The following is a 21,945-nucleotide window of genomic DNA, read 5'->3' on the forward strand; positions in this document are numbered from 1 at the left end:
CAGCCATCACTTTGATGCTCTAATGATCATTACTGTTGTAGAAAGAATCTCTGTCATTTAATCTTGCTAACATGTCTTTTACCTCTGTGATAATATTAATTAGTACTTTTTAGTCACCGTGAGTTAACTCCATAGTGAAATTTTGTGTAAATGAAAATGTAACAGCTGGATTAGGAACTCGGGAGATATGATTAAGCTGTGAGTCAGCTTGTCACATCTGAGAGGGGATCTTTTTTCGGTGCTGGTTTTCTGTCTCTCCGCTCCCCTGCAGTTTTGAGGAAGCAGTATCAAACAGTTTGTTAGCCAGGTAAGACACCTGTACCTCTCCCCAGCTATCCAGGGGCCTTTCTGACTCAGTCAGCCCTAGGACACATGCTCACTACAATGTACTGCTTCCTGCTCGGTCACAGGGAGGCTGGTTTTACGCAGCCAGCTGTTTGCGCTGCCCCTGAACACACGGAAACATGTTCTTCAAAATTCTGTTTGTCTTCGTACAGTGGCTGCACGCTCTATTTAAATCCTTTTATTTTTACTTGGCTCCATATGATCAAATATATACAGGATGTGGCCTTCATACGCCACGAAATGAAGGATTCATCAGAGCATGAAGAAACGTCCCGGCTACATCTTGTTAAAGAAGTGCCTTTGTGTGCACACGCGTTGGTTATGTAACTGCCCTGGATGTGCAGCAGCCCTGCCTGCTGCTGGCCTGCCAGGCGCCACTCAGGGAAACAAATACACTTCTTTACAGTCTCACTTGAAGTGTACAGCGTTAAATCCATCGGAGGGACAAATTGGGCTGGCGAAATTAATGATGGAACCGAAACAAAGGTGCTCGCAAGGCTTCCAGAGTTTGCTGATAGTGTTCAGAAATAAAATAGCGCTGGCATCTCGCTGCTTTTGAATTAGGTCTACAGATGTAATGGTTTTATTTATTCACTATGGCTCCTACAAGGCCACTGCAGTTGTGAGGTGTGTATCCTTATCACTACATGCTCAGAAAACAGTCATAGCTGGATTACATTGCTAGGATGCAGTCAGTAGAATTGCCTGATTTTAACCCTTATGCCAAAGCTGAGGCCTGAGGCACAACCACGTCACTGTATAACTCTAACCACAACTTGGTTGTTTGTCTTCACAAATGTGCAAGTCAAGGTATCAGGCCCGTAATTCACATGTGTGGTTAAACATAGCTTCCCTTTGCTTTCAGCCTTTCAGGGAAACAAACTGTGTTATGCTTTAGCAAACTGGGCATAATTCATTCTGTGAGCAAACCAAACACGGAATTCATGAAAGAAGGACATATGCATATTTATTTTCCTGTTGTTTTCTTCCACAGAATGATATCACACCATTGCATGTTGCATCAAAAAGGGGCAACGCAAATATGGTCAAACTCCTACTTGATCGAGGAGCTAAAATTGATGCCAAAACAAGGGTAAGCTGAAGTGTGAATGCTGTGAGTGACTGCATGGAACTATTGCCTCTGACCTGTTTGTTGCTGTGGAGCTTAAATCATTTATCTTCCTGGCAGGCTACTACAGCTGCACTGCATTTATTTTTTATGAAATGGTTGCAGTAGGATGCTTACATTTTGCATCTCTTAAAGCAGTGTGAGAAACACCATGTATATGGCAGAGCTCAGAACCAACCATTTTCCATGTTCTCTGTACAGTATTTAATTAGGAACTGCTTCTAGCTACTTGGGGGTGGAGGTGAATGTACAGGAAAATGCTAAAAGACAAGAATTCAACTAAGATATTTCCGAATTTGTATGCTAACAGGGTAACTTTGAAGTGCAGTGTGTGTTTGCCTTTCACTATCCACAGGGCAGTGTCACAGAAAACAGTGTGGCTGATGAGTCTCATGCAGCTCAGCCTGCGTGTGACACGGTGCTTTGCTGCTGGCTGGGACTTGTCAGCAAATGTGCTGGGCGTGGGGGATGGTTTCCATCAGGTTGACACCTAACTCTACCCCCTGAATGACTTAGAAACTCAATGCATATGGTTATACCTAAGTGCTGTAGTTAAAACCAAACCAAACCAGGGATACTTTATTTAATTATTCAGTGGAAAGAAAAAAAAAAAGGAAAAAAATCAACTGTTTGGAAGAAAACCTAGAACTGTGGTGCTGTGGGCTCTCATGGCAGTCTTTGCAACACGCTCCTGTGTGTGAGAGGTAACTCTCAAAAGCTGTCACTGTAATTTTTTGGCAATTGTCATTTTCTTGAAATACTAGCTTATCACCTATCTCTCTTCCATTTTTAATTAGTCTGTATAATTTCCACCAGAATCATTCTAAACAAATGAAATTAATAACCTAAGAATAGTTTTTTCTACAGTTATTACTGTATCGACAGGTTTCTGTTTGGTTTTCCAGTGTTTCAGCAGTCTCTGAGATTTCCTGCCGGGCTTGTTAGGAACATTTGTATTTTTTATTTCTGTGGCAAATTCAGAAACTGGGTCAATTTATTTTGCCCTTTCTTCATTCTCTCCACATGTTTTTCTTTAGTTCTTCTTCTCTTTGACCTTTAGTCGCTGGTGATTTATTCGTAACTTTTTTTTTCCTAATTGGGGAACATGGAAGCAATGACTTTTCATGGATAATACAAAAAGTGGGTATAATTTCTGGGCTAAAGTATCATCTGCCTACATGCTACATGGGGGTTGCCAGGCTGAGGGGCGTGAGCCTATGGTATGTCAGGGAGGGCCACGTGTGACAGATGTGCATTTGGTCAGAGTGGGGAGAAGGAGACTTGCAAGGCACTGTGCATTTCCTCTCTACAAGCATTTGTGTGGCCCACTGCAGCCAAAACATTGGGGACTACTACCTTAAATAGTTGGGAGTCCAGCTTGCTCTTTTCTTTTAGTTAGGAAAATTCGTGATCCGCTTCATTTCCTGTATCACAGGCTCCAGGGTCGGACACTGGGATAGTTTATGTAACTAAAAATACAATCTGGGACGGAAACAGGATCTAGGAAGAGGGCAGAAGCATTAACAGCTCCTGAGTCTGGCAGAGCTTCCCAGTGAGGCAAAAGGCAGTGGATGACTGGTTTGTTTTTTCTGGCTTCCCCCAGACTGCCTGTTTCCCCAAACACCCGTCCTTTCCATCAGTCAGAAGGGATTTGCGTAACTTCTGCTGCTTGTGCTGTACGTGTGTCACTCCCCGGTGCCCTCTCTGGCGTTACCAGAGGCATCACTTTCTGGCAGTCACTGAGTGAGTGGAAGTTCTGCTCCCGGCAGCACTGACTCATCCTGGCGAGGGTTTGCCAGGCTGTGGTCTGGGCGGCTGTGCCTCTGCCAAGGAGGCTCAGGGAGCCCAGCAGACACTGCATGGCTGGGAACAGGGAACGGCATCACTGGAGTACATCAGGAGGGATTTAGAAATCAATAGGAGAAGCAGTAGAAGGCTGAGGGTAATGTGGTGCTGGATGAAAAAGGGCATTGTTTCATAAGTGTCTGCCTAGTTCTCATAAACAAGAGCAAAGATTAATTGCTGTGAGCAGTTACAACATACATTCCTGCTAAATCCCTCTTGTTATTCCTACCTGACCCAGTGTTGTTTTCCAAGGCTGAACAATTAAGATATGCCAATTTTGTAGTCATTTCATTTTTTTAAGCACCATCCTTCTTTTCAATGTCCCAGATACAGAGTGGCCTTACAAAATCACAGGATGACAAAAGCTTCAGCCATATCCTTTTGCAAGAGCATCACCACTACTGAATGTATTGAAAGGCAAAGAGCAGCCAAGGCTGTCTTTTCTGATACATGTGTCAAGTCACACTTATCAGCTGGATGCCCAGGCAGAGCCCAGCCTTGAGTATTCTGCGAGGGGCAGGTGCTGAATGCACACACAGCTTGAAAAACGGGTGGGATTTGCATGTGAAAATAAGTGAGCCTCCTATTACCAGATTTATAAGTGTGAGACCTTTCTTTTTTTTTTCCTATTTTTTAAGAGAGGAGCAGAATTATTTTTTTTATATAAAATAGATTTTGTCTTGGATATCATGATATTATTTAATGCAAGTGTTGATTGTGGAAGACAAACTGGCTCCTTACAGGTGAATGGCAAAGGTTCTGCACCTGTATGAAAGGACAAGAAAATTTTGAAATTGCTGTTTTTTATTGCTCAGGGGCAGAAGTTCTTAGGCCTTTGTTTGTCCTGCTTCAGGTCTGTAATTCACCTTTAAATAAGTATGCAGAACATACTGTTTTGTGTTGTTGACCAAACGCTAGCAGGGCCAGGATTTGCTACTCTGACTCTTAGATGGGACAGATTTAGCTATTCAACTGTCATTTTGCAGTCTGTTCCTGCAATCTATTCTCTCTGTGGGATACTGGAATACACTGCACATGTTGTCTCTTTTTATTTTTCACAAACATAATTATTTTATAGATAAATTCACATAAAACCTTTCCCGAGTAATACGTAAGTTGAGGTAATGATTTCTTTTCCTTAGTCATTTCCCTGAGCAGTTGCGTTTGCTGCTGACAGATGGTCTCGGAAACTGTAGTGCTGAAGTACTGCACAAAAGGTTAACGTGAAGGGCTAAATCCTTATCCTGTTTAAATTATTGGAAAAGGCATCCGTGAGCTCCCACTTTCTCTGTGTTCATTAGGACCATAAATACACACCTGAAAACTATAATTGGGAGTTGAAATAACGTGTGAGCATATGTGGTTATTTCCAAAAAAGATCTCCCAACTATTTTGAGACTCAACCATCCTTTTTTCTTTTTTTTCCATTTTAGCTCACACTTAAGAGTTGCACTGTTTATTTTAACCAGCTGTTTATCTCCCCTCTGTCCTTTTTTTGTGTGTGAGATGTCTAGCAACTGGTACTTGGGACTTGGTACTGAATTCTTAAGGGTGTTCCTCAAGAACTATGTGCTGCCAGGGCGGCTTTAATCATTCTGGTTTTTAACTAACATTCCGAGCAAAGAACTAGTAACACCTCATGTAACATGTTTACTGAATGTTGCCCTAATTATGTTTTCTCTGTCTTCCGGAAAAGACTTTAAAAAATAAAATTTAATTAGAGAGGTTGATTAAATTAACTTGATTTGCTTTGGCTGTTTAATACTGTCTGTGCCAAAGTGAATTTCTGTCTGAAGCAGGCAGCAAGCAAGTTTTAGCCTGGATTAACAATAAGTGTTTATAATCTTCATTCTACTGATTTTGCATCTAAATAACAGGCCAGCACTCATATCTGCATGAAAACATGTGGGATATGCTCTTTGAAGATGCATCAGATCATACATAAGCTGCTTCAGAAAAGCCACGTGTATTAAGATATAAAATAACTACAATAGCACTGCCTTGGCACTCTGAGTGCATTTTGTGCATGCAGGGAGAGCAAACCTCATGCGTTGCCCTGTTGCACAAAATGGGCTGTTTGCAGTAATGCCAATGAAGTGAAGAGTTCAGGAGACTTGGAGCATGGGGGGGCTGTGAGACACAGAGCCCTGATGGGCTGAAGAGCATTCACAGAGTCATTGAGCAGTGCTGGGAATGATAAACCCTGGAGGCAGCAGTAATTGCTCCCCTGGGGAAGTGTGCCTGCTACCTCTGGCTCAGGGGAGAGGAGCACCTGCCACACTCCTGCCAAGGCCATGGACAGGCTCTGGGACTTGGCTCAAACTCTGACAAGCTCTTGCTGACTATTTACATCTCAGTAAAGTTTTTACTGGGTGTTGTTTCGTCACTCTAAGGCTGGGTTAGAAGCTGGTGCTCGCTGATGGGTACTGATGGTACTGAGCCCACCATGGCTTTGGGGTACAGCCCAGGGAATGGGCTTTGGGGTACAGCAAGGGAAATCCTGGGAGAGCAGTGATGAGGAAGAGGCAGAGGTAGCTGGGGAGAACAGGGAGGCTGATCTGTGCTCCTCAGAGCTGGGGAGAACAGGGAGGCTGATCTGTGCTCCTCAGAGGTCCCTTAAAGCCACATGTGGTGGTGGGGAAACGCTGCAGCAGAGGGGCTCCACTGCTTGCGCCAGGCTCTGCTAACCTCAAGCCAGTTTTGACTCCAGTGTTAACAAGATCCGAGTCTCAACGGGGACCAGAAACTGTGCTTAGATCTCATTTGTTTGTGCGTGTCTGTGTTTGAAATAAAAGCTAAAGGAGGCAGCAGCCCCAGAGATGGGAGTGCAATGCTAATGGGAGGCTTGTGCCTAAGCAGAATTCCTCCTATTGTCCTCCTGGCTTTGCTGGAGCTACTCTCAGGCTCTCTGGAGGGATAGATAATGCAGATGATATGATTTATCATGTCAGTGCATACTTAGAGAGTCCTTAATCTGCAGATTATTGTCATAATCGTTTGTAATGGTTTTTCTGAGCCATTGCAGGCTACCGTAGTAAGGCAAGCTTGCTTCCTAATACATGTAATATATTTTTTGCTTCAACAGTATAGTCTATGTGAACAGTAAATAAGCAACTAGAAAATCTCCTGACAAAATCAGTGAAATCTTGCTGAGCTCAGAGCAGTCTCTTTTAATCTCAGATTCTCGATTTTTAAACAAAAATCTTTGTGATCTGTGTTTCAGGTTGTCTCTGCATGTTTCTTTACCTGCTTTAAGTGTCATGCAGCAATTAAGTAAACCAGTGAACAGACAGTGTCTTTTCAAACTACAAAATAAAATCTCTGCAGCTAAATTATCTGTCTTGGAGTGTATTTGCTCTTTGCAGTGGGAGTTCCTGACATCATGTTAACAATAGCTATAGATCACCTACTCCAACAAGCACCTACATGCATTGTAATGTTGTGTCGCACCATGTGATGCATCTGGTGGTAGTGACTATTGTGTGGACCGGAATGAGCTCCACTGGCCAAGCGTGACTGTCTGCTTACTCCTGAGCCACAGAAACCTTGTCAGCCATAGATACTCTGAGAGGGCTGGGACACTGTGCTGTGGGGAGCACTGAAATAGTTTTTAAGGGTCTAGACTCATAGATGAAGATGCTCAAATGTGTCTCATTCTCTGTGAGCATGGTATGTACTACCCATGGTATGTTGGTGAAATGAGCTGGGGAGGCATTAAATCTGGAAAATGTTCTCTACCTCACTTTCTGTGCCTGATCTCCTTGAGTGTCTATCTTTGATGTGCCTGGAGAATGTGATAATTATAGGAAGTAAAAAGAATGAACAGTGTAATGTTACATGATGACAATCCAACGTACATGATGATCTTCAGCTCCTGCTACAGGTCTCTAGTTATCTAACCTTGCTGCATTTTATTTTCTTTCCCATAGAAGTTTTTTTATGTAGGTGATATTTTTATATTATTGTGTCTACTCAGTACTTGATATGTGGAAACTTCTGGTATAGGAAATATGCGGTACCATTTTAAACACTTGTGAAGCTACAGCAGAACATTTGCAACTTGGCTGATAAGTACACAATTAATGGGTTTTGATGTCTTTTCTCTTTGTCTTTGAATGTTTTGAGCAATACATCTTTAATTTGTGTGGTATGAATTTAACAAGATGCCCTTCCCTGTTTGTGGGCTGAAGTAAGAAAAAGAAGCAGAAATGACAACAGAGTCAACTTCAGAGATGTCAGGAAGAACATTGTGGCCCAAATTGTGTCCATCTTGCATGAAAAATGACTCTCTGAGTTAGGGGAGTTACATCTGAACCAAAATCTTTTCTTCATCTACATCAAAAACATATGCCAATGGAAGAAAATGCACAATGCGAACCATAAAAGTCTGAAATGAGAATTTCTACCTGCTATTTTTCATAGTTTTATTAGGAAAGGGCAAAAAAGTAGAAGCAGGAGAGTATAAGGCTCTCTGAATCACCACCTCCCTCTCCCTGGCTGCCATCTACACTTTGCAGGGCTTAAGCTGATATTCTAGTAGAGTGTGATGGTTTGGGAATTATCAAAAAAGAATATTATAATTGTGCATAAAAAATATGACTAAGGAGGTATGTTAATAATACTTGCTATACATACACAGACAGAGAGGGAGTGCATGTGTATGAAGTGAGCATAGAATGTGTAAGAAGGAATTAATGTTGTGACATACATATTTTAGGCAATACAACATATGTGTTTTCAAAGGCTCCAGAAGACACTGGAAGAAGGCTCCAGAAGACACTGGAAGAAGGCTCCTTCCTTTATGACTTGTATTTGGAAAATTAAAGTTTCTGAAAACCATAACATCATTATTTGTAACAAGCACTATGTCACCGGGCATTGAAGAACCTCGTGTGACTTCACTCGCAGTTCCTCAGGGCACATGTGCTCTCTTTGACTCTAGCACTTGTGTACAGCACAAGTAAACAGGGTACAGGTCAAAGTATAGTCCAATCAGCTTGGAATAACTCTGTTCATGTTAAAAAGTCTTCCCCTTATTTGAGGCACATTTTTATAACAGGATGTTGACTATTACTGAGCAAACTGTTCTAAAAGAGGTATTGACAGTATGCCTTGACTCCAGGCCAGTCATTCAGCTGGAGGTCACATAAGCACAGTCTGAACAAGAGACAAAAGTGATTCCAACATACTTCTATCACCTGGGATTAAGATGGTTTTCTTGTCTGCTTGTACACTTGTCAAAATCAGTGTAATAAAAAAAGTCTGAGTAGGAATTTTTTTTTCTCTCAGACTTAATGACTATCCATTGACTTTGATACACACTGACAAATGAGAGACCCAGTGTTCTCAAAGACACACAGGCAAAAAGTACCTGAAGTGCAATCTCATCTTTTTCTTGTAGATGCATTAACCACTTTAATACTTATACAGTGAGGGCCTGGAAGTAGCCCACTGCATGAGCATCAATGTGATGTGACTATTTACATGTCCAGAAAATCAGAGCCAAAATGTGCTCAGTCCATTTCAATAAACAGAGTCAGCCGTTCCTTTGCAGAAGAGCAGCATCCTGCAGGAATTAATTAGCTTCTTGGGACATCATGGGTCTTTATAAAAGTGCACAAGATTTTAATGTGTCTGAAACTAATCAGTTATAATTCTATATCCCACAGGATGGGTTGACCCCCCTCCACTGTGGAGCAAGAAGTGGCCATGAACAGGTTGTAGAAATGCTGCTGGATCGTGGTGCCCCTATTCTTTCCAAAACCAAGGTAATTGGTACTCTTTTCTACTGGGATAATCCTTGTACTTTTTTTTTTTTTAATTCTGCATGTCTCATATATTTAAGGGCTTGACAATAACTTTCCCATTTCTTAGTTATTTAAAGTAACTGTGTGGGAGCTCTCCGAAGTGATGCCGTATATAGCGCACGTCTGCATATGTAAAATGTGTTAAATTGAGATATACAAGAAAAGACGTCTGTGCCAACCAAAAAGACACGTATGGTAACCCTGTCCCTCAGAATTTCAGTAGCTGAAAATCTCTGTATCTTATCCTGGAATAAATACACGGTGATTACAATATATCTTCAGCTTGCACCAAATCACCCTAAGGCTAGAGAAGAGACAAGAGATAAAAATAGAGCAATGTCCCTTTGCAGAGACAGCTCGTATTTCCTAAGGACTTAGCCTGATTACCAGTTTCTCCACTTTCTATCTCTCTACAGTTTATCTTGCAAAATTCTTCCTGGGTATTTCAAATCACCTGTGCCAGGGTGCACAGATTGCTTCAGACCTAGGGGCTGGCATTAAAGGCAGCACTTGCCAGAACTCTTCAGGCAGTGGTCTCTGCTGTGCTGTTATTGCTGATTTCAAACCTCAGTGCAGCAGCCTGCTTTGTAGCACCACTACATTCCGTGACTTTCCCATTCAGGGTTGACATTTGAGCTGTGCAGTTTGTTGAGGTTCTTTCCCAAGATAACCTTCCACTACATTTTTTTTAACTCAGTCTGTAAGCAATATATTTCAACAATGTTTCTTGTTTGCTTCTATTATTTCCTTTCTCTCTTCTGTCATCCTGTTCTTTTCTGTCTCAGCACCCTTCTATATTCTGCTTTTCTCCTCCCTCTTTTGTTGTTTTTTTTTTCCTCCCCTTACTGGAGTATATTTAGCATTTATTTGGGGAGGTTGGCACCAGCTTTCCTCTGCTAAATGAGTCACTGGTAAGAGCTATCATGGGTAATCTGACAGACAGTTTTCACTCATCCTCTGCATGTGGAGTTTCCATGGACTTCCACAGCCCTGACTCACAAACTTCAGGAGCAGGGAAGAACAGCAGGGGGCTGTCCAGGAACCCCTTGGGCTGCATCTCCACACCACTGCCACTCTCAGAGACTAGAACTCCTGCTTCAGGGAGTCAAGCTCTTCTACACTCTCTGATAGCTCAATTAATTACTTAAAGGGGAAAAAAGCCCAAAACCAAAACACCAAAAAAACCACCCCAAAAAACAAACAAACACATAAAACAAACCACAAACACACAAAAAAAACCCCCAAACCAAAAAACCCCCACAACATAAACTCTATTTCTTTCATTCCACCATCATATATATGAAAACCTCTCCTAAGGAACTATATTTTTTTGTTGTGTGGATTTTATGTTTTCAGGTGTTATCCCTAAACTTAACCTGCTGTTCAAGGCCTGTAGGTTTTGGGTTTATTGCTCTTCCTGAGCAGACTCCACAGTTTACTAGACAAAATCAGGCAGATGATTACATGGGATAGTGGGTTTGAAATTGCCTAAGGCTGAAAGACAGACTTTGGATGATGATCTGTGGAGGGTTATATAAAAAACTACAGCAAAATAGGAGCCTCCTCTGGAAGAGAGAATGCTCTTATGTGTTTAAAAAGCAAACAGAAGAAAGTGCAGAGCTTCCTGAGTTTCCTTCTGATGTGTTAATTCTACCATTTTCAGAAGGTAATCTAAGAAGTAGCTGTACCTCTGAATGGCATAAATGAATTCATTCATTTGACACTAAACTGCAGAACTGTCCTCTGCAAAAATAAGTGGCTCCATTCTCTTCAAATTAAGTCATATATTATTGGAAATAGGGCACATCTTTGAAAGAATTTGAACTTCACAAAGTTTTCTCATGTTATATAAAACTCTTTCAGAATAATAACCAGGCTGCAGTTTGATAGCTATTTCCTGCTAGAGATGGTTTAGTGTAGTGCTGACCCTTTGTTGCACTGGAATAACCTTAGATTTATTTTCAGGGGATGAAATGACCTAATGGATTATCTGGGGTGTTCTACAGGCAAAAGGAAAAGGGAATTTAGTTCTGAATATGCCAATGATTTTGTATAAGAAATGGCATCCCTGCCTGTCAACGTCCATCTTTTTTTAATTATCAGTTTTCCAGACTCGTTTGGCTCTTTCCCCCCCCCCCTCCTCAGAGTTAACAGCTCTTTCCCTGATTAAAGCGCTTTGCCACAGCTACAAAATAAGATATTTAATTTTATGTTTACCTAGTCAGGCAGTTGATACTCTGTTTCATCTCTATGGTCCCCTTTTGTTTGGTTTTTGGTTTTTTTTATTTGTTTATTTGGTTGGTTGGTTTTTTTAAGGTATTGATGACTGTCAATATCTTTTATTAATCTTGAACTTCTTCACCTTTTAGTATTTTCTTGGCAATCTTTAAAAAAGCAGTGCTGTAACAGTGTTTATATAGTGGCTCTGGCCTAAAGTACCAAATCACTTCTTACAGACATTGTTGGATTGTCTCTCACATAAAAGACGTGGGACTGCAGAACATTGTTACATGTAATGTATTTATGTTGAATGTGGGAAGACAAAGGCATCGAAATATTAACTGACTTGTGTAAGATTATGGAATATCTTCTACCACAACAGAATTAAGCCTGGTTTAGGTTATAACAAAAGACAGTTTTCCAAATGTTTTCTGAATTCATCAACTTCTTTAGCATCCAGTCAATCTCTTGTTTTTCTGTGTAAAGTCTGACTATTTGGTACACTTCTTTCATCCATGACAGATTTTTATCAAGCATTTTGCTGATTTTCCCAAATTGACGTCTGGCTGCTCTATTTCTTCCTTTCTTTTCCATCAATGTCAGCCTTCTTAGTACAAGTCTCTCCTATAAAGGAGTCCCATATCAACTTCTCAATTTCTTACTCCATTAATAAGTGTGGTTTCTTGGCTGTAATTGTGAAGAATTACACTTTTAACCCGAAGGATCTTTCTTATCAAAATGGAGCAGAACTGTTTATAAAAAGTTTCATGATTTTTTTTGCTCTCATCTGAAAAGTATCATCACTTATAAACTGTTATCAGGAGGGCTTGGTGACCAGGGGAAATTAATCTTTTTTTGTTCTACTGTTCAACTGCACTAGAAGGCAGTAAAAACATTTTAAATGCATTGCTAGTATCAAGCTTCCATGCAGATAATTGCTATAGTACCCTTTGGGAATGGGAAAGAGGCTTATCCAAGCCAACATAAATCACAAGTGAGATGCCCATGAGATAATCTTACTTGAAGGATAGAACTGTGTCCAAGGATGTCTGTATCTCAGCATTGAATATAACCTGCTTTCAAATTCTGGCAGGATTTGCCTGTTTGCTTCCACCATCTTTATTCCATGTCGATTTTAAAAATTACTTCACCGTGTATTTCCAACTTTATTTCACATGCTTGTAATTACTGTTATCATATGGCCATGGGAAGGGCAAAGGAAGAGATCTGTTCAGAGAGCCTGAGATTTCAGCTGGTTTTATACTGTTACTTTGCCTTTGCTAAATGTGGTCACATGAGGGCACTGCATCTGTGACCAAAAGTTTCAGTGTCTCATGATACAGACAGTGTACTGTCAGTCATTTATAGATTATAAACTATTGTGTGTTTCAAGAATAGCTTCTGCACTCAAATCTCATTTTGGCATTAGGAGGATTGAGTGAAAAAAAAATATGAGAGGAAAAAGGAGCTCATGTACCTCTGCTACCAAGACCTCTTTCATTCTGGCATATATTTTAAACTTTCATCATGAAACATTGTCAGTCCTTTAAATTTCTGAGAATTTTCTCTTCGTGTTTTTACTCTGGAAATATAATATGTTTGTTATCTCTTTTAAGCACTGTAAGAAACAATTCATTGGTACATGAATCTCTCTCAGGTGTTTCCCTGGTGAAACAGCTTTACCACTGCCCCTGGTAGGTCACAGCATGGAGGTCTCATTCACAGATTTTTAGTTCCACTTGAAACTATTGCTGTTGTACCCATGTTGAATGGGAAGAATAGTCTCCAGAGGTGTGTAATGTGGAATAAGCATGCATACAACCCAAATTCAGGAAAACACAAGTGGAGGAATGAGGGAAGGCTGTAGCGTTTACTGAGTGATACTCTGACCTGTGCTCTCATGCCTGGTCTATGCAAGCTACTCTGGAGTGATGAGTTTAATGCAGCTTTTAAATCCAGCAAATTCCCTGGCTAGGGTGTTAAAAGTCTGAAACAACACAAAGTGCTGTTTCTCACATAACTCATCTAAATCAAGCAGCTTATCTGAGCTATACTGGATGAAAGAAGCTACGTTTAGAGCATTGCTGGTATGTTGTGACGGCTTTTCAATGTAGAGCTGCCTACAAACTCTAACCAAACAAGCTCTAAATTCTAGAGTAAGAACCCTCATTGTTACACTGAACATGGTAAGTTTATTTTGGGTGCTCTCTGGGCTTGTAAAATTCTTCATACAACAAACGCTCTGAGAACAACGCGGGGGAGTTTTATTTCTCTGAGCATCCTATAACCCACCCGTGTTGGGTCTTTCTGTTGGCAGAATGGTTTGTCTCCGTTGCACATGGCAACACAAGGAGATCATCTAAACTGTGTTCAGCTTCTGATTCAGCACAACGTGCCTGTAGACGACGTCACTAATGACTATCTGACTGCGCTGCATGTCGCCGCCCACTGTGGCCACTACAAAGTTGCCAAGGTTCTCTTGGACAAGAAAGCTAATCCTAATGCCAAAGCACTGGTGAGTACACAGCGGGGTACTATTCACAGCTAAACATTCTCCCAAAGTCGTGGTGAGACTCATTTGAGAGTTATTTTCTGCCTGCTGATGTTGACGGGAGGATGTGCTGTGTTGCTACAGCCCAAGAGAGGATGCTCAAGGTTCAAAGTGTTGATAATGTATTGTGAAATGAAAGCAGACCTTTGCTTACAGACGGTCAACAGTGATTTATGAATTCTCAGTGTAACTAGAGCACTTTTACCTCCCAGTAGCTTTTTATGATTCTGAATAGGTGAAACAGCTGCAGACGTAACTGCTGTAGGTTTGGGTATGGAGAGAACCCTCATTTTCTAAGTGTTTGTACAGAGAAAAGAATCAGCAACATTTAAAACCGGGGGAATTTTTATTAGCTCTCAATCATGTTAAATAGTAAAAGGTAGGAATATTTGTGGTATTGTATAATTATGTCAATGGAGTCATATGCCTTTCTGCTTTAAAAACAACTTTAGTAACAAAATACATTAGTGCAGTTAAACTGCATACAAGCAGAATGCATCAATGTGTTTTGTTCAAGAACGTGCAATCTGTTCTTTTTAGAATGTCTCTTTGATTTGTTTTTCAGTAATTGTTCCAAACATATTTACGTTCTGACATGAATTGGGTTGACTGTTGGTTTCACAGCCTGATGCTAACTCATTCAGCTCCTGAAATGTTATGTGAGCTCCTGAAACCCTCACAAGCCAGGAGGGATTGACTCTTGAAAACAGTACAGGCTCCACAGATTCCCTTCTCTCAGCCCCTCTGTTTTTGTGTCAGATCAACCTGTCCTCACGTGTCTTTGGTCAAGGTATTATGGGTTTTGTTCACTATAAACAGCAAGTGGGGAGGCAAAATAGTTGTAGTTGCTGTAAACTGGCAGATAATGAATGAAAAAAAAAAAAGTAGTAAAAATAGTTTAGAAGATCTAAATTCCAGAGGTTGTAATGTGCCTTTTTTACTAGCAGTTCTAAAAGCTCAAAAGAAAACCAACCAAAAAAGACCCACCCCAATCCCCTGCCCCCCCCCAAAAAAAAACTCCAGAAAAAAACTCCACCCAGTTAAAAATGAGTATGGTAAGCAACAAATGAAGGATTTGATAGTTTTGGTGAACTGAGAATTTTTAAAAATAAATTAATTACTGGAGTAGGCAATATATTTCATAATTAAAACTTGCTATATGAAATAGAAAAACCTTCTAAAAAGAAAAAGTCTCTTACATGAAAAATTTAATAAAGCCAAAACAAGTTCTGGGAGGTGTTTTTGTTAAAACTGAAAAATGTTTTACATGAATTCCATACCCAATTCTAGTTTTTAAGGACACATGGGGTATCAAGAAGTATATTTTTTCATTTACAGAATGGTTTCACACCTCTTCACATTGCCTGCAAGAAAAACAGAATAAAAGTAATGGAACTTCTTCTGAAGCACGGGGCATCAATTCAAGCTGTGACTGAGGTAAGAAATGGTCTTTTCACACTTGTGTTTGCTTTTCCTACAAATTTCATTGTAACTGTATTGATTAATATTTGAATATTTCTGGAAGAACATGGACCATCAAGTCAGCAATTACTTTCAACTAGGTATTATGAAATAATAAAACTGAATAATAAAGTCAGTTGCCCTTGTGAATCACAAACAAATTATATGCTTTGGGATTACAGTTGGAAAAATAAGTGAAACATAACATATGAAAAATTTTTTCTAAAATCCACCATTTCTGTCACTTTTTTCTGTAATTTAAAGCATCAAAGATGATGAAATTTGAGAGATCAAGGTGAAGATTGTGCTTCACCAAGTCCTATTTTGAAAAGTGATTTAATTCAGAGCTTGTTTTCACTTTCCACACAGAAGTTATGCTTACCCACCATCATGGGGCATCACAGATCAGCTAGACAGAAATCAAAATGCTGTTACTTCAGCCAGGATGACATAGTGTGCACCCAGTTATTGGCACAATTTAGAGATTAATTAAGTACCTACAGGATATTTTTTGTCTATGTATATTCTACCAATTGAGGAGAGGAGGAAAGATCACATATATGAATGTGTGAACCCTGTGGAATAAGCCAGGTTAGGAAATGGCAAGGAATTCCATTGATTAAGCAAGGTACAATGGGGAGTAGTTCATCTCCACAAAATGGAGCTTCATTTAATGCATGGGGTTTTATTTTAATTATTCAGCAGCAAACCATAGAGCTCCCATCCTGGCTTGCTTGAGGGAGAGTAGAGCCTGCCCTGGCTATAGTTTACCTATATCCAGACTAGTTTTTGAAAACCTTAGGGGTTGTAGATGCAGCTTTCAGAGTTTAATTTGAAATCCTATTAGCAGGGGAGTGAGAAACACAAAGACAGCCTTTATGGAAGGGCTGAGATGCATCTCCTCTATATTAAGTAGTCAGTGTGGAAGTAGAAACACTATCAAATCCATTTTATCCCTTTTAAATTCAAAGAATCATGAGAACAGAAGCAAAAGCAACACTTAGCTACACTATTGGTGCAAGTGAACCAGGTTAAAAGTCTGGTCTGTACTTTTGGAATTGCTTTTTTGAGCAAAAGCTTTCCAAAAGCAAGAGCTTTTCCTTTATTTCCTGCCTCACTGTGATCTCATATGATCTCAAACCACATCTGACTGCATTTGTTGGGATTCAGGATGATACTTTACTGCAGGGCTTTACCTTCCTGCCTCTTTCACTGACTATATAGTACCAACCTTTCAAGGCAGAATTAGGAGTTGGTACTCAGCACCCATCCCATAAGCTGCTATTTCTCTAAGTCAGAAACAAAGTTTGTATCTGGCCCTCAAAACAAATTGGCCAGAAAGCTTCAGAGTGTTCCTCCCTGAAGGAATCTGAGAGCAAACAAGTGTTGGTTGCAAGTTGTGAATAAACAATGCAAATGCAATAAGAGGAAACAAATAATCATTGTCACAAATAATGACAGTTGCATATGAAACTGTGCATCAAAGGTAACATTTATTACCTTTTTTATATGGTGAATTCTGTTTTCCAGATAGATTCCATACTTCCATTTGCAAATACTGCACCTTTTTTTCGCTGCAGGCTTGAATCCTTGCAGTATGAGTTGGTGCTTTATGGTCTAAGAGGACAACATGCCTTGTATTTCCATCACTCTATTATTTTAAAAGCATTTACTAAATTTTTCGAAACAGGTAAAAGAAGTAACACACTGAACCAGTTATGCTGCCTTCCTGCCCATATTTGCTGTTCTGCATGAGAAAGGAAAAAAAGTGTGTTTTTCTCACCTCTACCCTCCTGGGACTTGTGAATATCTGTGGGAAAGCTGCCTAAATCAGGGGATTTCCAGAGATCCACTGAGCTTTCTCCTCCTCTTGGTAGCAAAACCCCCTTTTGCAGCCTCTGGCTGAGTATTGGTACAGCTGTGCAGAAGCAGCTGTGAAGAGGCTTTAGGATAATTCTATGTGGAGAAATATTAACTATTGATTAGATTTCTAAAGCAAAATCCTTGAGGTCATGTCCTGCTAAAAGACTACTCCCTTTTTCCCTTTTCCTTCTCCCTCCCTCTCTCTCTAGCTGGTCTTTCACATCTTGTATTAGGGCAGTGGTGCAGATTTATGATGGTGATAGTGCCACAAAGACCTGAGTGAAGGGGGAATTCTCTGTAGCCTGTGTCACTTTGTCTGGGCCTCTCTGGCTGGATGCCAGTTTCAAATTCCCTTTCTCCTGGAGAAACAGTGGGGATGGAGCTCACCACTAAGTTCAATAGACCTTTTTGTTCACCCCAAAGCCAACTGGATCTGTTGAGGACAATGGACACTGCATCTTTTTTGCATTTAGCTGAATGTTCCAGAAAGTCTTACCTTTGTACCAGGAATGCTTCTACAGTTTATTTATTTTTTTCCTTCTGTTCCAAGATGCAAATGCTTTAAGAAGAAATTTTGCTTAGTTGATGGAGAACTACTGAATCCCTGGAATGTTTACATGTTTGCTCATGAATCATACTCATAGGTGTTTCCAATTCTGTGTGCCCTTTACTTTAAGCATGTGTATATGGTTTTGAGGAGATGAGACTCTGTCAGAAGAGCAAGCACTGGAGTTTACTTAGTTTGGAATAATTTATGTTTTCTCCATGACATTCTTGTAAAGGAATGTGGAAGTAGGCATTTAAATTGGACTTTGATTTGTTTTCCAGTCGGGCCTAACTCCAATCCACGTTGCTGCCTTCATGGGCCATGTAAATATTGTATCGCAGCTAATGCATCATGGAGCATCACCCAACACTACCAACGTGGTGAGTAACAGCTCCCCTCTCAGCACAGCAGCACTGGGAATACACTGTAATATCTGGGAGCAGCACTGTGAAGAAGTGCCTAATTCTGATGTTCACCATCTACCTCCACAGCAGTTGTGGCTCGTGCTGGAGTCATGGGAAAGTGCAGCCTGCTGGCTCCTACTCGGGAGATGCTTGACAGGTTGAAACCTCAAAAGGGGCTGACCTTAAGTAGGGTCTCTCCTCTTTATTTTCTGAAGTAAAGGATGAGAACACATTGTAGCTTTTCATATGTAATTTTTGAGATCTATGCTTGACTGTTGAGCACTGTTTTCCCAAGACCCCGGGGGTCTGCCATTTAAGGAAAGTTGTGCTGTTATCAACAGATTGCAGCAGATTGTTGGGACATATTGCCTGTGTCCATCCAGCCGTCTGAGCTGCCTTTCTGCTGGATGTGTGCTGTGTGCCCCAAGGCTCCCGGGGCATGTGTAAAAACTGAAGTCATTGTTAGATGGATATTTGAAAGCTGGGAAGTGGAAGGAAAGCAGAAGCTTTTTGGTTCTCTGCAGTAGTTTGACCTCAAAATCTCCCTTTCACCTTCCATACGCAGGTGCAGTTAGAAGGCAACATTTTGTAAATCTTTACCTGTTAATTCTATTAGATTATATAAAAATGCAGCAGTTTGGAAATTAGCAGGTGTTTATACCTAAAGACATACTGACATCCAAAAATGTAGAAAGCACTTTTCCCTCCTGCATTTATTCTGGCTTCCTTGGATTTGTCTTTTCTTAAGTCCATGAAGCTTTGGACGAATGTACTCAATAATGATACTATTTTTTCTTCTTGTTTAATCAGCTCAGTGCTTGTCAGATAACAAATCAGCAGGGGCATAAGGCATAGCAGAAAGAAAAGACAAATACATGTGTGCCTGAATATATGAAATTTGAAATATGTTTTTTGACTACATTAAACTCTATTTAAATGGACATCATTTTTAACACTGTTAGTAAAATGCTAGTAAATATAAAGATTGCACTGTCTCTTTCCAGCAAAAGGCAGTGATAAAGGCACTATTGTGTTGGGAAACGGACCCCGCAATAAACTGCTTTGCAGCATACAGAGAGATCAAATATTGACTTAATCTTACATCTTGCTCACAGACAACTACGGCAAAGTATTCTAGTGGAGATCACACTGAACTGGGCCCTCGGTATTTTTGTATTTATGAAACGTTGTTGGCATTTGTTTTTCCTGTAGTCTGTTTTTAATTGATATTTTGTTTTTGCTGCTGCACACCAGAGAGGAGAAACAGCACTGCACATGGCTGCCAGGGCTGGCCAGACAGAGGTGGTGCGATACCTGGTACAAAACGGAGCCCAGGTGGAGGCTAAAGCCAAGGTAAGGTGATGGCCCAGGTAGAATAAACCTGGATAGTCTGTTTTGACAGAGCAAGGACTCACATTCACCTTGCACGTGTCTTCAGGGAGAGAAAGGGAGATGAAGCCATGTCATGTAATAACCACTGATATTTTGTTATGTGCCCTCTTACTTGTAGTCATGAGTGGTTTGTATGTAAGAGAAGGCAGATGTCAAGTTGATATCAACCCTCGGGTTTTTTGCCAGTTTTTAATATAGGTTATCTTATGTTTGAAGAGTTTTGTTTTGGAGTGGGAAGTGAGGAGGGAGGGGAATACCTTAAATCTGCTTTTATTTCAGCAGAACTGGAAACCCTAAGCTTTTGGTGCCTCCTGTCATATCCCTAAAGCAACAGCCTGTATGCATTCAAAAATAGTTGTACTTTTAAATAACACCTCCTAAAGGGAGGAGACACAATACAAGGCAGAGGGCTGGAAAGAAGGAACAGATCCTATAGAAACAATTGGAATTCAGGAGGGTAAGGGTAGAGGAAAAAGAAATGGTCAAGAGACATGAAGAAACACACAAAATTATGGAAATGAAAGAACTCCATGAAACAGGCAGGGTAAAGAGATAAATGGGTGCAATAAATAGCAGTCTTAATAGGTAAGTCAGGAATTATTTTTTACCCAGATGGTAATAAAATGGATACAATTTCAAAGAAATCTATTTTTCATTGTGAAACTATGTGTGAATTGGCTCACAAATTAGTTTACTAGTAAGAATATCTACTTATGAGGAACTCTGGCTGAATATTTATAGCAGATGCACTTCGTATCTGCAAGCAGCCTGACAATAGAAGTGAATCATGTGGTCTGTAAATCTCCAAAGACAGCCCTGAAAGTGAACAGCTCGTGCTCAGAAGCACAGTCATGCAAATATTTTTTAAAGTAAATTCACAGAATGATTTAATTTGTGCAAACTGCCATTGCCTGTGATCAGTTTATCATAAATAACAGCTAAATGCAAGCAGTAGATTATACACCAGTGCTAACATCAGCTGTGAGAAATTTGTGGGAAGCAGCCATAAACTGGAATGATTTAAGAACCACAAAGTCTCTCCAGCAGTCAGAGGAGAATTGTCCTGCAGAGGAGCAGCATTCACATCCTGACAATCTCCCATCCTAAATCCCAAAGGTGTAAAATCACTGTTGTAGGATGGGCATGGACAGAAGTCTCCCTTGCAGAGAACAGCCCAGAATGTAGGACATGGGGTAGTAGTGCTCAAAAGGTAAGAAATTCAGCAGGAAAAAGTGGGGAGAGAAAGATGTTTGGCCATAATGTGAAACTGTGCTTAATCCGAAGACTGTACAGTGGAGAATGGGGAGGACAAAAATATTAAATCAAATAATAAGGGAGAAATTATCCCTTAGACACTCAGAACAAGGTCACAAACATCATAGTATTTTCAGTGAAAGAGAAGAAACAGACAACAATATCCATGACAGGACAACCCCTATACTCAAAACTATTGAGATTATTGTGCTCTGAATAAGAAGGGAGAAAGCAACAGTGAATTTGCACACCGTGCTCTATCTTCAGTTACATCTACTGAGAAGTTATCTGCAAAATACCAAACAAATTGGTCACCGAAAAAAAAAAAAAAAACACAACAAAAAAACCCCAAACACAAAAATTATGATACTTTATGATACTTGTAGGCAATAGTATGCTTTGCACCTCAGTTCATCCCAAACAACTGATTGAGCTGTTAAATGTTGCTGGGAATCATAAGAGATCAAGATGTGAGGGACAAAGCTGTGCATTGGCTTTAAGAAAGGTCTCAAGTTCAACAGGAAGCTCAATGCACCTTAGTGGCAAAGTGAAGTGAGGCAAATCCAGATTAAGAAGAAAAGTGATAAATTTCTTAACTCTTATGGATTACGTACCTGCCTGGAATATTTTGTGATGCATCAAGAAAGCCAGTGTGCAGTGTTCACTAGGTAAGACCTCAGCAGAGTTAACGCTCGTCTGCAGTTTTGAAAAGTGACAGAATCTGGGCAAATATTTTCTGTCAGAATGCGAGCCTTAGTTTTCTTACGCAGGACTGTGTTGTTTCCTTCATGTTTAGGATGACCAAACACCGCTGCACATTTCTGCTCGGCTGGGCAAAGCAGACATTGTACAGCAGCTGCTGCAGCAAGGAGCGTCTCCAAACGCAGCCACGACGTCTGGCTACACACCCCTGCATCTTTCCGCTCGAGAAGGGCATGAAGATGTAGCTTCTGTTCTTTTGGATCATGGTGCATCTTTGTCTATCATTACCAAGGTAAGTGAGTTGCAGAACTAATAGCTTCAATAGTAAAATAGTCCCTGTAGCAAAAGCTACTTGTGAGTTAAGTGCTGCAAGAGTCATACACCCATACAAATAATGTAAGAGTGAGCTACATTTTATTAGAAGG

At 40.4% G+C, this 21,945-nt stretch overlaps 1 protein-coding gene across 23 annotated transcripts in view; it reads left to right on the plus strand.

Moving 5' to 3' along the window:
* The window catches only part of ANK3 (ankyrin 3), a 205,785-nt gene that overhangs the window by 79,263 nt on the left and 104,577 nt on the right, over window positions 1-21,945 (plus strand). For all 23 annotated transcript variants that reach the window (XM_039382705.1, XM_039382698.1, XM_039382696.1 and 20 more), the window contains 7 exons: window positions 1,340-1,438; window positions 8,989-9,087; window positions 13,664-13,861; window positions 15,236-15,334; window positions 18,050-18,148; window positions 19,427-19,525; window positions 21,615-21,812. In XM_039382705.1, coding sequence (XP_039238639.1) covers window positions 1,340-1,438; window positions 8,989-9,087; window positions 13,664-13,861; window positions 15,236-15,334; window positions 18,050-18,148; window positions 19,427-19,525; window positions 21,615-21,812 — 891 coding nt within the window. The remainder of the gene's footprint in view (window positions 1-1,339; window positions 1,439-8,988; window positions 9,088-13,663; window positions 13,862-15,235; window positions 15,335-18,049; window positions 18,149-19,426; window positions 19,526-21,614; window positions 21,813-21,945) is intronic.

Source organism: Pipra filicauda, unplaced genomic scaffold (assembly GCF_003945595.2).
Source record: "Pipra filicauda isolate LSUMZ 115617 unplaced genomic scaffold, ASM394559v2 scaffold111_size4109106_pilon, whole genome shotgun sequence".
Taxonomy (NCBI): Eukaryota; Metazoa; Chordata; class Aves; order Passeriformes; family Pipridae; genus Pipra; species Pipra filicauda.